The sequence below is a fragment of the Caretta caretta genome, chromosome 4 (assembly GCF_965140235.1).
Source record: "Caretta caretta isolate rCarCar2 chromosome 4, rCarCar1.hap1, whole genome shotgun sequence".
In the NCBI taxonomy this organism is placed as follows: Eukaryota; Metazoa; Chordata; order Testudines; family Cheloniidae; genus Caretta; species Caretta caretta.
The window spans coordinates 45,366,402-45,380,266 of record NC_134209.1 but is presented as its reverse complement, the minus strand read 5'-3'; the positions used below and the strand labels follow the sequence as shown (position 1 = coordinate 45,380,266).

General features: G+C 42.8%; 1 protein-coding gene across 4 annotated transcripts in view; it reads right to left on the bottom strand.

The window, feature by feature from the left end:
* Window positions 1-12,767, bottom strand: part of ANK2 (ankyrin 2) — a 565,434-nt gene extending 552,667 nt beyond the window's left edge. The window contains exon 1 of one of the 4 annotated variants that reach the window (XM_048846718.2): window positions 12,296-12,767. In XM_048846718.2, coding sequence (XP_048702675.2) covers window positions 12,296-12,367 — 72 coding nt within the window. In that variant the 5' untranslated portion in view covers window positions 12,368-12,767. Of the gene's footprint in view, window positions 1-10,538; window positions 10,638-10,927; window positions 10,994-12,295 lie in introns of those variants that run through there. The other 3 variants (XM_075127588.1, XM_048846724.2, XM_048846717.2) reach the window with 3 other exon arrangements.
* Between the last annotated feature and the right edge of the window lie 1,098 nt (window positions 12,768-13,865).

Genomic DNA, 13,865 nt, shown 5'->3' with positions numbered 1-13,865 from the left:
GAAGACACTGTTGTTGTATTAGTGTGGAGTGTAATTTACAGTCCTATTGTATTTTAATTGGTTTGCTTTTTCAGGATAAAATTATAATGCAGTTTAGCAATGGATGTTCCCATCTTCCTACTCAGGCTTTTATTTATTATTACTTGTACTACACTATGGCCTACAGGCCCAAAGTGACTGAGCCCCATTACGCTGGCTACTATATATACATATAGTACGAGACCTAAGCAACTTCAATCAGAAGTTTATGTTTACAAACAGTTTTTATTTATTAATACTGCTTATAACTTTGTCCATTTTTAAGTGATATAAATTCTAATACTAATATCACAACATCATAATGCCCATTTTCTTTTTTTTATCAATGGGAGTCAAGCATCTAAATCCCTTTGAAGATCTGGGCCTTCATCCAAGAAAAAATTGTTTTCTGATAGTATATAGTGTACACATTTGTGTCTATACAATACGCCCTGTATTTTTATATACAATATAAGGAGAGCTGATAGTGCCCTCCATAGCTAGCTTGCCTATCACCTTCCATTATAAAGAATCTTTGCAACCTTTTTCTTTAGAAGCTTTAACATCTCATTTGCTGCAAGACTTTGAAGCTTGGCAGAGACAAAGCCCTTGGGCTAGGGGTATGCCTTTTATTTGTCCTATGAAATTCTGTTTAGGTCTGGTTGAATTATAAACTTTTGAAAATCACCATTGCCTTAAAAATATTAGCAGCATGCCAAAACAGTAATACTGAACATGAACATTCTAAAGAGTGTTACTGTATATTATGATAGTCATTAATTACATGATCAAATGCTATTTTTCCATAGGAGTGCTGCCTCATTAAGTGCATGGAAGAGACACAGAAAGGGTTAGAATTAAGATTGCATGGGCAACCTTAAATATAATATCTCCGAATTTTTGAGTGTTTAACTTTGCAACTTGAATAATATTTTTAATGTAGTTATTTACACTGATTTATTTATGCATTAACTATAATTACCTTTTCCTATTATACCTTCCTTACACCTATTATACAAACAGTTTCACTACCCATTATGTTTGATTATTTTAAAATGCTGAATAGAGACTCTGTATTGGCATGCATTTTTCCCAATAAATCACACGTGGTTTACTGAAATCACGAATTCATATTTGTTCATTTCTGCAGACGTTCTCTTTGTTTAATGTTGTGCTGCCTAAGCTCATATGTCACCACTTTTACTTTTTTAATAGCTTTAAAAGGTCAAAATTAAAGATAAGATTGAACCAAAACTCTGGATGCTGATAAAGTGTTTAGAACTGGAAACTTTGTTTGGGTCCATCTCTGTTCATGATTAAATGAAACGGGTTTATTTATAAAGATCACATGGTAAATCATATAATATATCAGTTAATGTAAATATTCTGGTGATTGTCTTTGCATCTTTCCCTGACTTTTCTAAAGAGGCTTCATTCAACTGGATTATTTATTTATCATCTTCCACTTTTCAGTATTATTCTCAATATGAATATATTCAAGTACGTCTGTGGATAGTGTTTTATCATATACAAACAACAACAGTTAACATATCATTAAAGTGGCGATTATAGCCAAACAACCTTAACCTTAATTCTGTCCCCTTTGGCCAAAATTCATGTGAACTGGAACAAGCAGGCGCAATTTACAACTCCCTTCACCAGCTGATCCCCCATGCACCTGACAGGGTTCACCCCTGGGAGGCCACAGGTGTTGCTGCTGCCTTCCCTTAGGATATTCCACCTGACGTAGGCTGCTTTAATCTGTGACTGGAGCCAAACAAACACCCAGAATGCTAGGGGATGAATTGCTTCTGCACATAACAGGGTTTCCTGGGATGTCTTATGCAACTACACTGGCAACCTGTGGAGTCTTTAGCAAAGAAGAGGTTGTGACCACTTTATACCAGTGCAACCTCCTCTCAGTGGATCTTTGGCTACAGCAGGCCGTGGTAAAGGTCTATGCTAGTAGTAGCCAGCACAGGTCTAGGTTGAGTTTGATCCCTTGCATGTACATAATAATAGGGCTCTGCACAATTTTTTTTTTAACTAGTCCAAAATTCCACATTCTGCATCTAAAGATAGAGCAAAGGCTGAGATTGGCCTCAGTTGAATCCCTAAAAAAATAACATTCTCAGACTCTGGGTAGAGGGGGGGGAAGCTAGACCTATATCCAAATTTTGCAACTAGGCTAATTTCTAATAAATAGATGCAGTTCTTTTCCTTAATACAGTAAAATACTTGCATCAAAAATGTAGATAAGAGGGAAATTAGGACACTGTTAATGGATTAAAGAATCTTCCACCTCTGGATCACAGGTTTAAATCCAGCCCAGTTCAGTAGTGAACAAGCACTGTTACCATATGATTGCTGTTTGTTCCCTATGGGAAATGTGTCTAGTAATTTCAGACCAGTTAACACATCACAAAAGCCACTAATACTCTTTGGCACCCTTGCTGGCTGTCCCAGAAGAGTTACCATGAACTCTCATCTATTCTCACTCTCAGAACTGAAGCCCTCCAGGGATAAAGCAAAGTGGCAAAGCAGTGTAAGGAAGTTTTCTCAGTTACTGCCTGGCTGTACCTGTTCCGTAGAGAGAGAATGCCATCCTGCAGGGCTGTCAATCTGGCATCCAGCAAGAGCAGTAAATTTAAAAATATGTATGTTAAAAAACCCTACAGATACCAAAATGAAGACAGTTGAAAAAGAAGGAAAAACATAGAGAGGTTTTCAGAAGGATTTCAGATTACTCAGTCACTGCTGCTAACCTGATTTTCCTACTGATGATTGGCTCCCACATTCCTAGGTGGCATATTTACTCTGTGTGCATACTCACTAGAGCTAGTTGCAATTTTTTTTTACCAAAACCCTTTTTTGTCAAAACCAAAACTTTTCATAGGAACCGATGACACTTTTGTCAGGAAGGTTTCTCTTGTCCAGTATAGAATTTCTGGTCAAAATGAGGCACAGAGACCCACCCCAGAAGTTAGGGCATTCACCTGAGATGTACAAACCCCTGCTCTCCCTCATTTGGAGCAGCAACTTGAACCTAGTTCTCTCATATCCCAGGTGAGTACTCTGGGGACTCTTTCTCTCTGTTTTTATGAAATATTTTTAAAGGTCTTGGGTTAATCCTGATATAGACTGGAAAAATCTTTGTCATCGCGAACATTTTCATTGAATGGGAAAACTACTTCCTCACCACCTCTAATACCGACTTCACTGCTATTGCTGATCATGTTATTATCTCTCTCTCACCTGCATGCTGAATTTCTCACACTATATAATGACAGGTTTCAGAGTAGTAGCCGTGTTAGTCTGTATCCGCAAAAAGAAAAGGAGTACTTGTGGCACCTTAGAGACTAACCAATTTATTTGAGCATAAGCTTTCGTGAGCTACAGTTCACTTCATCAGATGCATTCAGTGAATGAAGTGAGCTGTAGCTCACGAAAGCTTATGCTCAAATAAACTGGTTAGTCTCTAAGGTGCCACAAGTACTCCTTTTCTTTTCACACTATAGAATACATTCTGACACCTGTGCTTCTTGCTTCAGTTTTGTTTTCACTTTCACCTCTGGAATGCAGCAAAAGTCACTAGCTACAATTTCAGTGCTCCAGAGAATCAGCAACACTGATAAGAGGATGTTCCACCAATTTTACCCAAGATTATTCTTTGGTCTCTTGAATAAAAGTTAAACAGTGCCATTTAAAGGGATGTCTGATCGTATTTTCATGCTCTGGTATCGATAGTAGTTTCTCTTTAAATTTATAGACAGCTCAAATCTGAACACTCCATTTTTCTCCCTTAAATTTAAATTTTACTACAAATCATATTCTTTTCCTGCTAACGTATTAGGCAGTCTTCACTTCTTATGGATGATGAACAGATCCTGGAAGATAGTAAGGAAGAGCTGTTTCCTATTTTTTTCTCTTCATTCAAAATATTTTAATCCAAATATCACAGAGGACTCTCCTCCTCAATCTTCAATGTCAATCTGGCATCCTCCATACCAACTTGCAGAATCCGAAGTATGGGCGACAATATTCGTGAGCTACAGCTTACTTCATCGGATGCATGAAAGCTTATGCTCAAATAAATTGGTTAGTCTCTAAGGTGCCACTAGTACTCCTTTTCTTTTTGTGATAACATAAGTACATCAAAATGTAATCAGCATAATGGCTTCTTGTTAACGTACTCATTTGGTCTGCAACATCCTGAGTTTATTGCCATGCTGCAAGGCCTCTCTTCTCCCTTCCTCATAAGGAGCTGTGAGAGATGTGGTGGTGTGGGACTCTGGTAGTGGTTACATAAGGAGAGTCAATAATTTTAGCTGTATTTGGGTTATTTCGTGAGCTGTAGCTCACGAAAGCTCATGCTCAAATAAATTGGTTAGTCTCTAAGGTGCCACAAGTACTCCTTTTCTTTTTGCGAATACAGACTAACACGGCTGTTCCTCTGAAACCTGGGTTATTTGATTTCATCTTGGGGCTTATATATTTGTATATGTACTATTAAATGTTTGTGAGGGGCATCCACTGCATTGTATAGATGCTGTTTCATTGCAGCCTAGTAAAAGTCCAAATAAGAAATACCAAACTCATATCCAAAGATCAGAAACATGACTGCTGAGTGGCTCCTTTCCAAGTGTAATTAAAAATAATTCTAAACATACAGTAGACAAAATGCATATTAAGCATGTAAGGCATTTGTAGCCATGAAACACTTCTTTCATTATTCATCCCTACATATTAATTCAGAATGTTGTGTCACTGTCTCATGTTCATTGCAGAATAAATACCTGAATTAAAAACTAATTCAGAATGCTGAAAAACTAATTCAGAATGCTAAAAAGTACTTGATTTGAAAGTAAAAATAATCCATCAGACCCCTAATGGAGATACATGTAACTGTGGCAGCTAACAAACTGACTGCTAGGTAACATTGTAAATCATTGCAATAACTCTTTCTAAAATAGTAAAATAAAGATATGCACAGAAAAATAAGGTTTAAAATTTGTCATTAAATTTACATCTGACTAGTTAGTAGTTAATTTTGCTACAGTCTGAAGACTGCTTTCCTTTCCCTTTGGTTGCTTCTGACCCCCAGGAGCCATTTTGGTAACCAAGGACAGCCAGGGTGTAGAGATGCCCCAACCATATACTCCTTTTACCCTACACATGCCCCTTTGACAATGGTCAGGAAGGGGGTATGGTACTGGAATTTACATTAGAAGATCCTCCTACACACATGGAATACTCCACTAGCCATGGCCAGCCCACAACATTTTGACACCTGAGGCGGGAAGCTCAAATGACGCCCCCATGCTCCCTCACTTGGGCCAAAACTTTGAAAGGTCTCAATTCTGCCTTCTTCCTGTTCTGCTCCTCTCATGGTACTGCTCTGCTACCTACCCCAATAAAGGAAAACTAACAACTTAAAATGCCTTGTTCAAAAATTTTAAGTAACACTTAACTTTCAAACGCCTGAACAGTAAATGTAACTTTTTTTGTCTGCATAGTAAACCCTAGCATTTTTATCTGTTTGAATAATCAAAGTGGTGCTTTCCTTGCCTTCTTGGTTGTGAAGATTTGAACTGCTTCCTGAAGGTCCACAGTCTGGGCCAGCTCATGCCCTACTGAGATGGCTGCAAGGCCAAACAGCCTCTCCTGTGTCACTGTGGAGCGTAGATGTGTTTTTATTAACTTCAGTTTGGAGAAGCTGCGTTCTCCACTGGCAACTGTTACAGGAAGTGTTAGAAGTATGTGCGGAGCAACAAAAGCATTTGGAAAGAGGGTGGTCACCTTATTTGTGCACACATATTCCAGAACAGCCTTTGGAGTTGATCCTGATGAAATGTATCTTGAAAGGGCTTTCAGTTCATCACCTAAATCACTTGCATCAATCTCATGCATGTCATCATGTGTCAACACTGTCTCTAGTGCCCTGCATTGCTGGTGTAGGTCTTCTTCAGGTATAGTGAGGAGTTTGGGAGTATCATACAACTTCCCAAATATACTGCTGTGTTCCTTGAGCTGCATGAAATGTTCTTCAACTGAGTATATTGCACAACCTAACACCTGGTTAAAGAATTCAACTTTGAATTGTTGTTTGGGGTCTCTTATGGAATTATCCCGTGCCTCGTAATCAAAATGTCTTCTTCTTCGGTGACTCTTGTATTCTTGAATGGGTGGGAAAATAGCCTCAGTGTGAAGTTCTTCTGCCAACTTCTGTGCACTCTTCAGAACATTTTGAAATCCCTCATTTGACCGGTAAGACTGTAGGTATGACTTTGCTTTGTCCAGTTGTTCCATTGCTCCAGATATATCAAGGTCAACACCTTGAAGTCTCTTGCTCACCTGACCTCTCATGTCAGCTATCGCAATTCCCGTATCTTCCAGCTTTTTAAGAAGCACATTTGTCATACCAGCTCCTGTAGTATCATCAATGTCAATAAATTCTAGAAAATGCTCTCTGACCGTCACCATTGCAGGGACATTTTCACTAGGTTCTGTTGTTGTTGCAAAACGCACACCATTAAAGTAATTTGTTCCGTATGGCTGATGTCAGGTGTGCAGTCCAGAATAACAGAGTAATATCTTGCTGACTTCAGATCTGCCACAATCTTCTGTTTGACTTTTGTTGCCAGTAACTGTATGATCTCATTTTGAATTGTTTTTCCATGGTAGTGGAGTGTGTACATTTCTTGGGTGGTGACTCTTCTTAGACGCTCCTGGAGTACAGCATCAAACTCACCCATCAGCTCCACAATTTTAAGGAAGTTTCCATTGTTTGGCACATACAGCTGATCTGAAGTGCCACGCAGTGCTAGGTTTTGGGTAGCAAGCATTCTCACAATGGCAATGAGCCTTTTCAGAACATTTTGCCAGTAAAGAGACTCTGATGCAATCTTCTCTTGATGCTGATCATCTATGGTGGCCTTTAACCATAGTCTCATCTCAAGCTCTTTCCATCTGTGGAATGCTTTCTGGTGATTTGCTTCTCTTGGCATGCCAGATTTCTTGCCAGATTTTTCCAGTCCTTTGTTCCTGTAGAACCCAATGTGGCTGGAACATTAGACTGGAAGAGTTTGCAACACAAACAGTATGCAGCATTCTGGGGTTTTGAGTACATAAGCCATGGCCTCTCCACTTTGTCACCATTGGGGATTTCACGCCAGTAATGCGTTGGATGGAAACTTCTATTTTCATTGTCTTCGGAGAACATGAAGTTTTTCATTTGCTGTGGCCCATGCAATACGAGGAAGTCCCTCAGGCTACCGCTCAAGTGGGTCTACAGTCCTAGACTTAAGGAACTAAACTCAGCAGCAGCTGTTTCTTGTGCTTCCACCACACTCTTCTCTGATCTACACTTTTCTTCAAGAATGTGCATGGTTACATCCATTTGAGATGGAGATATGAATGCTGCAGTAGCTGCTAGGTCACCTGCATTCTGACTAACGGGAAGATCAGGCATCTCCTCACCACTCACATCCTCACTGGGGCCGGAAGGCTCACCGTGAACATTGGTGTCTGTGTAGCTCAGGAGAGCTCCTTCCTGCTCAGATAGAAAAGCTTCCTTTGCTTGCTTGCTTTTTCTGAATGCTGCCCCAGAGGGGTGTTTTCTTCTCTCACTCATGACTGCTGTTCTGTGCCAGCTATAGTGGCTCTCTACACTCAGTTGAAGGGGACAAATAAGCAGGTTACGAGCAGGGCCTGAGTGAGAGAAGATATCAGTGTCTTAAGGGCCTAATTGGCTCCTACTACTTCAGTTGACTGCCTGTTCGCCTCAAGGGAGTTCAGGGGAGGAGTAGGAAACAGGAAGCTCCCTGAGAAGCTGGTGTTAATCAGTCCAGGCTCCTGGGGGTGCTAGGGAGGTATATAAGAGGATCCTCCTCCTCTCTCTCCCTGCAGTTCCTGCTGCTTTCTGTTATTCCCTTTCACCTTTTTTCCTCTCTGCCTGTTATGTCTCTTGTGCCCTCCTTCCTCCAGCACAGCACGCCACCATCACTGTGCATCTAGAGCAGAGAGAATACATATGCACCAGCAGCAGACACAATTTTTACACTCTGGGTCCTAGTGGCACCCCGCCAAGGTCTGGCACCTGAGGCAGCCGCATCAGTTCATCTCATGGTAAGGCCACCCCTGCCACTAGCCACTTGAGCACACGTAACAGCCCAGTGAAGCCTATGGTATTTGTCTCACTTCCCCGGTATGTAACATCTCACTTTTCTTTTGGATGGAATGCAATATTGTCTCTGTGTTTTTAATATTACCATGTAGAGATCAACTCACTGGTTCTAGAATGGCTTCTCTTTTTCCCTTCCCTCTATGGACTGTGGCAACAGCAACCCCCAACTGTTTGCTATTAAAAATAAATAACTGGAAACGTAATATTCAAGTCATATTCATGACTTAGATTCTGACCATAGATCTAAGAAATGCACCAAAGGGTTGAAATGTGCAGGAGGATCAAATCAAATTTCTATTGAGGTGAGTCGCCATAGCAGCTCTCAGTCACTACAAGGGATGATTCTGCATATCTGGTTCAAATAAACATACTGAATAAATTATAAGCAAACAAGCTACAAGTTTCTCTATGGCCTGATTTCTCAAAGATTCCTAGTGTTTAGGTTTGGGACCTGATTTCTTCAAGGTCTGATTTCGTCAGGTCCTTGCTAGCTCTTTACTGTAAATTCTTTTTGTCCCAATACTCCAAGTCTTTGCTGATTTCACTGTGTAGAAAGGGTCAAATGAATTCAGGAAAGTCCCCTATTCACTTTGCTCACTTCTAGAATCAAACTCAGACTGAACTATTAAAGCCCGGATACTTTCTTCCTCATGTTCAGTTTCCAGCTGGGAAGGAACAGGAAGTGCCAAAATACTTGAAAAAAAGACTATTCTTGTGGTATTTCCAGCTGGGGCCAGAAGCAAATGTGTCTTGAAATCTCACACAAAAGCCTTGTTACCCAAGATTTCCAGCCTGACCTTTCAATACATAATAGATTTGGCTAGTTCAGATAATCATCCAAACTTCTGAAGGGTTATCTGAACTCCAAAAGCTGAGATTTCCCCATAAACACTATCACTACTTTGTCAACAGAAGATACAAAGAAGACTAGATATGTGGCACACTAATCTGATTACTTACCAAGAATCCTTTTTTGAACAGTTTTTAATTTACTAATTTTATCATCTTAATCATGCTACTTTTGAAGTCCTAATATAAAAAGCAATCTCAACATTTCAGACCTTAGCAGGACACGCCCATTATTATCTATTCTATTTCTAGTATGTTCAAAAACACTTGCAGAACAGGTTTCAGAGGAACAGCCGTGTTAGTCTGAATCACTGTAATTCCCTGCAGTCAGAAGTTGGCAGTATTTCTGTTCTACTTGAGTGGATGAAGACCAGGCCAGGTGGAGAATGGCAAAATAACTCTAAAAAACAATTTCAAAATTCAAAAAATGCACCAGTCACTACAATTTACAGCTCTTTTTTGCAAATTGCTGCATTATATTAATTAGGAATTGTATTCATGTGCTTCAATAAACATGTCTCACCCACAATAGTAACACACCCTAAAATATTGGTGAATGTATAGCTACTGTTATTCAAATTGTTTTAATGTAACTTTGTATTAATCTCTTGGCATCCTGATATAATTCAATATATATACATTTGAGTATTATATTTAACATACATGCATGTATTACACATGCACACCTACATAGTATTTGAAATAGTCTTGTTTGTATATTTATATTAGAATGTGAAGAGGTAAGGAGAGATGTGTCAACAGATTAATAATTAACTGTTTGCTTTCAGTGCTTTACCTTTCAGTCCTTCTGCCTGTTAAAATTCAGTGATACTTTGGTTTTTGGATCCCTCACCATCAATGTTCATAAAATGACATCATCTAGCTCACTGAGTTGGGAGGGGTTTTATATGATTGGTACACACTGATGGGAAAGGCCCATGTGTTTTTTGTCATAATTTTAATGTAATTCAGTAGCAACTAGGGTCCTACTTTCTATATATTTATTTAGGAAGTATTAACAGGTTTACAAATCCTTGCCATGTAAATATCAAAAATACACAATGATTGCAACAGTGAATTTTATTTAGAGACATTATATAGGAATATTGCTATCAGATCTCTCTCTTTTTTTTTAACAGGGTGGTACCACATTACAAAGTGAGCGTCATCACAACATAGGGTCTTGCTTTCTACAACTGAATTCATTTTAGAAAATTTAGTGCATGTCACTGAAGAACATATTTATTAGATTTCAACAGTATAGATATCTTATCTTTGCCCTTGACACAGCATGTCAAAATCAACAGAAGCAACAGACAGAGGCAGCAAGATGGCAGTCAAAAGAAAGATCCAGTACAGCATAATCACCAGAACTTAATTAGATTACAAACAGGTAGATCTATAACCCCTTAATTTTTCACTGAGTTGCCAAACAAGTGGAATGAAGGGAAAAGAAACTGAGAGTCCTTATAATACTACAACTTACATGAATCATGAACCCCTGGAGATCCTGATGTGGAAAGCGATGTAAACCGAAGGTGAGCATAACACTTGAGAGCATTTCTAGATGTTATCATAACTTTTCCATGTTTACATTGAATTTCCCCTCCACCCGCCCCCACCCCTTCCCAACAACTGCAGCTCTGATCATTTACAGAGAAAAAAACCTGCCATCTGCTATCCTCACATATCCCCACTTCATTTCCTGAAGCCCAATCCTAGCTGAGCCAGTAACCAAGGAAAACTCCAAACTTCATCCTCAGCCTGCCTCCTCCTATATCAGAGCCACCCTTGCTATCTCCGTGTCTCATCAGAGCATGACAATAATAACACAGCCAAGAAAGATCACACTCACGCCTACACACATTGACATACCGCCTCTGTGCTACCCTTCCTGTCATCAGTGCATCTGCAGATCACAAGCATACACCACTCAGCTCTTAGACACCCAGATGGCTTCAGCCCCTCTTATATGACACAGTGCAAATCGAAACCCACATTCCTCTAGAATACAATGATAAACTCTGTGTCTGTGAGAGAGAGAAAAAGAGACAAGTGGTGTTTGTCTGTCATACAATGTCCTGCTATTTGACTCTTCCAGCTTATGTGGTGTTTCTCATGTGCAGTGTTTTGTGTGTGAGATGAATGAGTCAGGCTTTGTGTGGGTCTGTGATGTTTTAACACACGTGGTGGTTAGTGTCATCTGTGGTATTTGGTTCAGTGCTCTCTATGTCAGACGTGTGTCTGCTGTGTGTGACACATGGTGTCAGTGTGAAGTGAGCGTGTGTTTGTTTTGTACAGGGAGCATACATTACTCTGCGTTATGCATTCCACGCAGACTGAGTTGTGTGCCAGTGCCTTGCAATGTGTGTATTGTGCAGCATCACGTCAGTGTGCGCCAGGCTGTTATTACAATGTGTGGTTGTACCAATGCCGTGCAGGGCGTGTTGTTGTGCCAATGCCATGCAGTGTGTTCAGAAGCACTGTGTAGCAGCGCCATGCAGTGAGTGTAGGGAGGCACTGTGTGGCAGTGCCGCGCAGTGCACTGTGAGACAGTGGAGGCTAGTGCCATGCAGTGTATCGTGCGGCAGTGCGTAGCAGTGCCATGCAGTGAGTGTAGGGAGACACTGTGTGGCAGTGCCATGCAATGAGTGTTGTGTGGCTGCATGGCAGTGCCGCGCAGTGTACTGTGAGACAGTGAAGGCTAGTGCCATGCAGTGTATCATGCGGCAGTGTGTAGCAATGCCATGCAGTGTATCATGCGGCAGTGTGTAGCAATGCCATGCAGTGTATCGTGCGGCAGTGCATAGCAGTGCCATGCAGTGAGTGTAGGGAGGCACTGTGTGGCAATGCTATGCAGTGAGTGTTGTGTGGCTGCATGGCAGTGCCGCGCAGTGTACTGTGAGACAGTGGAGGCTAGTGCCATGCAGTGTATCGTGCGGCAGCGCGTAGCAGTGCCATGCAGTGAGTGTAGGGAGGCACTGTGTAGCTGTGCCATGCAGTGAGTGTAGGGAGGCACTGTGTGGCAGTGCCATGCAGTGAGTGTTGTGTGGCTGCATGGCAGAGCCGCGCAGTGTACTGTGAGACAGTGGAGGCTAGTGCCATGCAGTGTATCGTGCGGCAGCGCGTAGCAGTGCCATGCAGTGAGTGGAGGGAGGCACTGTGTGGCAGTGCCGTGCAGTGGGTCCTGTGAAGCGGTGTGCGTCAGTCCCAAGCTATGTGCCCTCTCCAGGGTGCACCCACCTGGCGAATGCGTGCCTGGCTGGCGGGGGGAGAGGACCCGCCTCCCGGGCCGGGGGAGGTGGGGGAAGCCATCTTCCTGCTCCTGGGCTCCTTCTCGTTGTCACTGTGCTCTCCCCAGCCCTGCCGCCCGGCCTCCGCCTGCGACCGCCGCAGCCGCCTCCCGGCCTCTCCTCTGACAGCGCCAAGGGCAGGAGGAGGGAGCTCTGATCATCCCAGAGCCCCGCGCCTCCCCTCTGCCGCCCCTGGCCGCAGCGCCGTCCCAGCCAACCCGGGCCCCCGGCGCGCCCTGCAGCGGTGGGTGGGAAGGGCTGGAAGCCGGTCACCGCATGACCTTGCCCGTGGAAGTCCGCGGCAGTGCGGCTGTGCCTCCCCTCGGGCTCCGCGGCGGGGCGGCTTCTGCGGCAGCCGCGCACACCAGCCTCCAGTCTCCTCCAGCCCGTGTGTGTGTGTGTGTGTGTGTGTGCGCGAGCGAGGGGGTGGGGAGCGGCGCGAGCGCTGGGATTATTCTAGCGGCCCTCACAGAGAGCGGCGAGCCAGCCAGCCAGCCAGCCAGCAGGCTGGGCCGCTGATTGAGCTCATGGACAGCTCCTGGAAATAACGTCTCGCTGCAGCACTGCTGGCTGGAGCCGAGGGTGGGGAAGTGGGAAGAGGGAGTCGTCGTCGTCGTCCCCCCCCCTTACTTACACACGCGCACCCCACCTAACCACCCCATTACCAGCCCGCAGCCCCGCACCAGGAATTCACCCAGGCAGTGCGGAGCTGATACGTGACTTGCTTCCCTTTTAGCCCTTTGGCAAACTGGCCTAGGAAGCAGGTCTCCTGCTGGTGGGCAATGGGAAAAGTGCCTGGGGGCCTTCTCGTGCTTCGGGGAGGGGAGTGTGAGCCTTGGGAGAGACAAAAACGTTGTTGATCTTTCTTTCGAGTGAAGGTGCCGTGAGTCCACTAGCGGGCCAGCTGGGTGCTGGGAGCTTCATCACGGCAAGGGTACTTCAGTGCAAAGCTACAGAAATCCGGGTTCGTGAAGTTTCTGGTGACCGGACTGAAAGAGAAGTGCGTTTGGGTGGGGTAGCGGGTGTTTGTATAGATTTACTCTGCTTTCTGTCTCTGAGCCCTGGGGAAATGATGCTAGGAAATTAACATAATCAGCACAAATGCATTCATGATAAGGCTGGGTCTACCCAGAGCATGTTTGTAATTAAAGACCGGGGGACGGGGGAGCGTCCTGCACAGGTACACATTTATACAATTCTGTGCCTAGAGGACCTTTGAGGAACTGTGTCGTTTAAATGTGTGATGCTGTACTATGCATTGCAGGGAGCAGGCCAGCCCCCTGAGAACTTTACATTGATCAAGACAATATGAAATATAATAATGATACTTAGGACTTTGCAAACATAAATATTTTTGTGTTTATAATATTTGTTTGTAAAGCCCTAAGTATCCTTATAATAGACCAAAACTTTACATTCTGACATGTCACCTCACTGAGGGATTAACAGAATTTCATTAATTAGGTAAAAGTAATGAAGAATGAATGCATATCTTCCTTGGCAGGCTTGTCTTTTCAGTC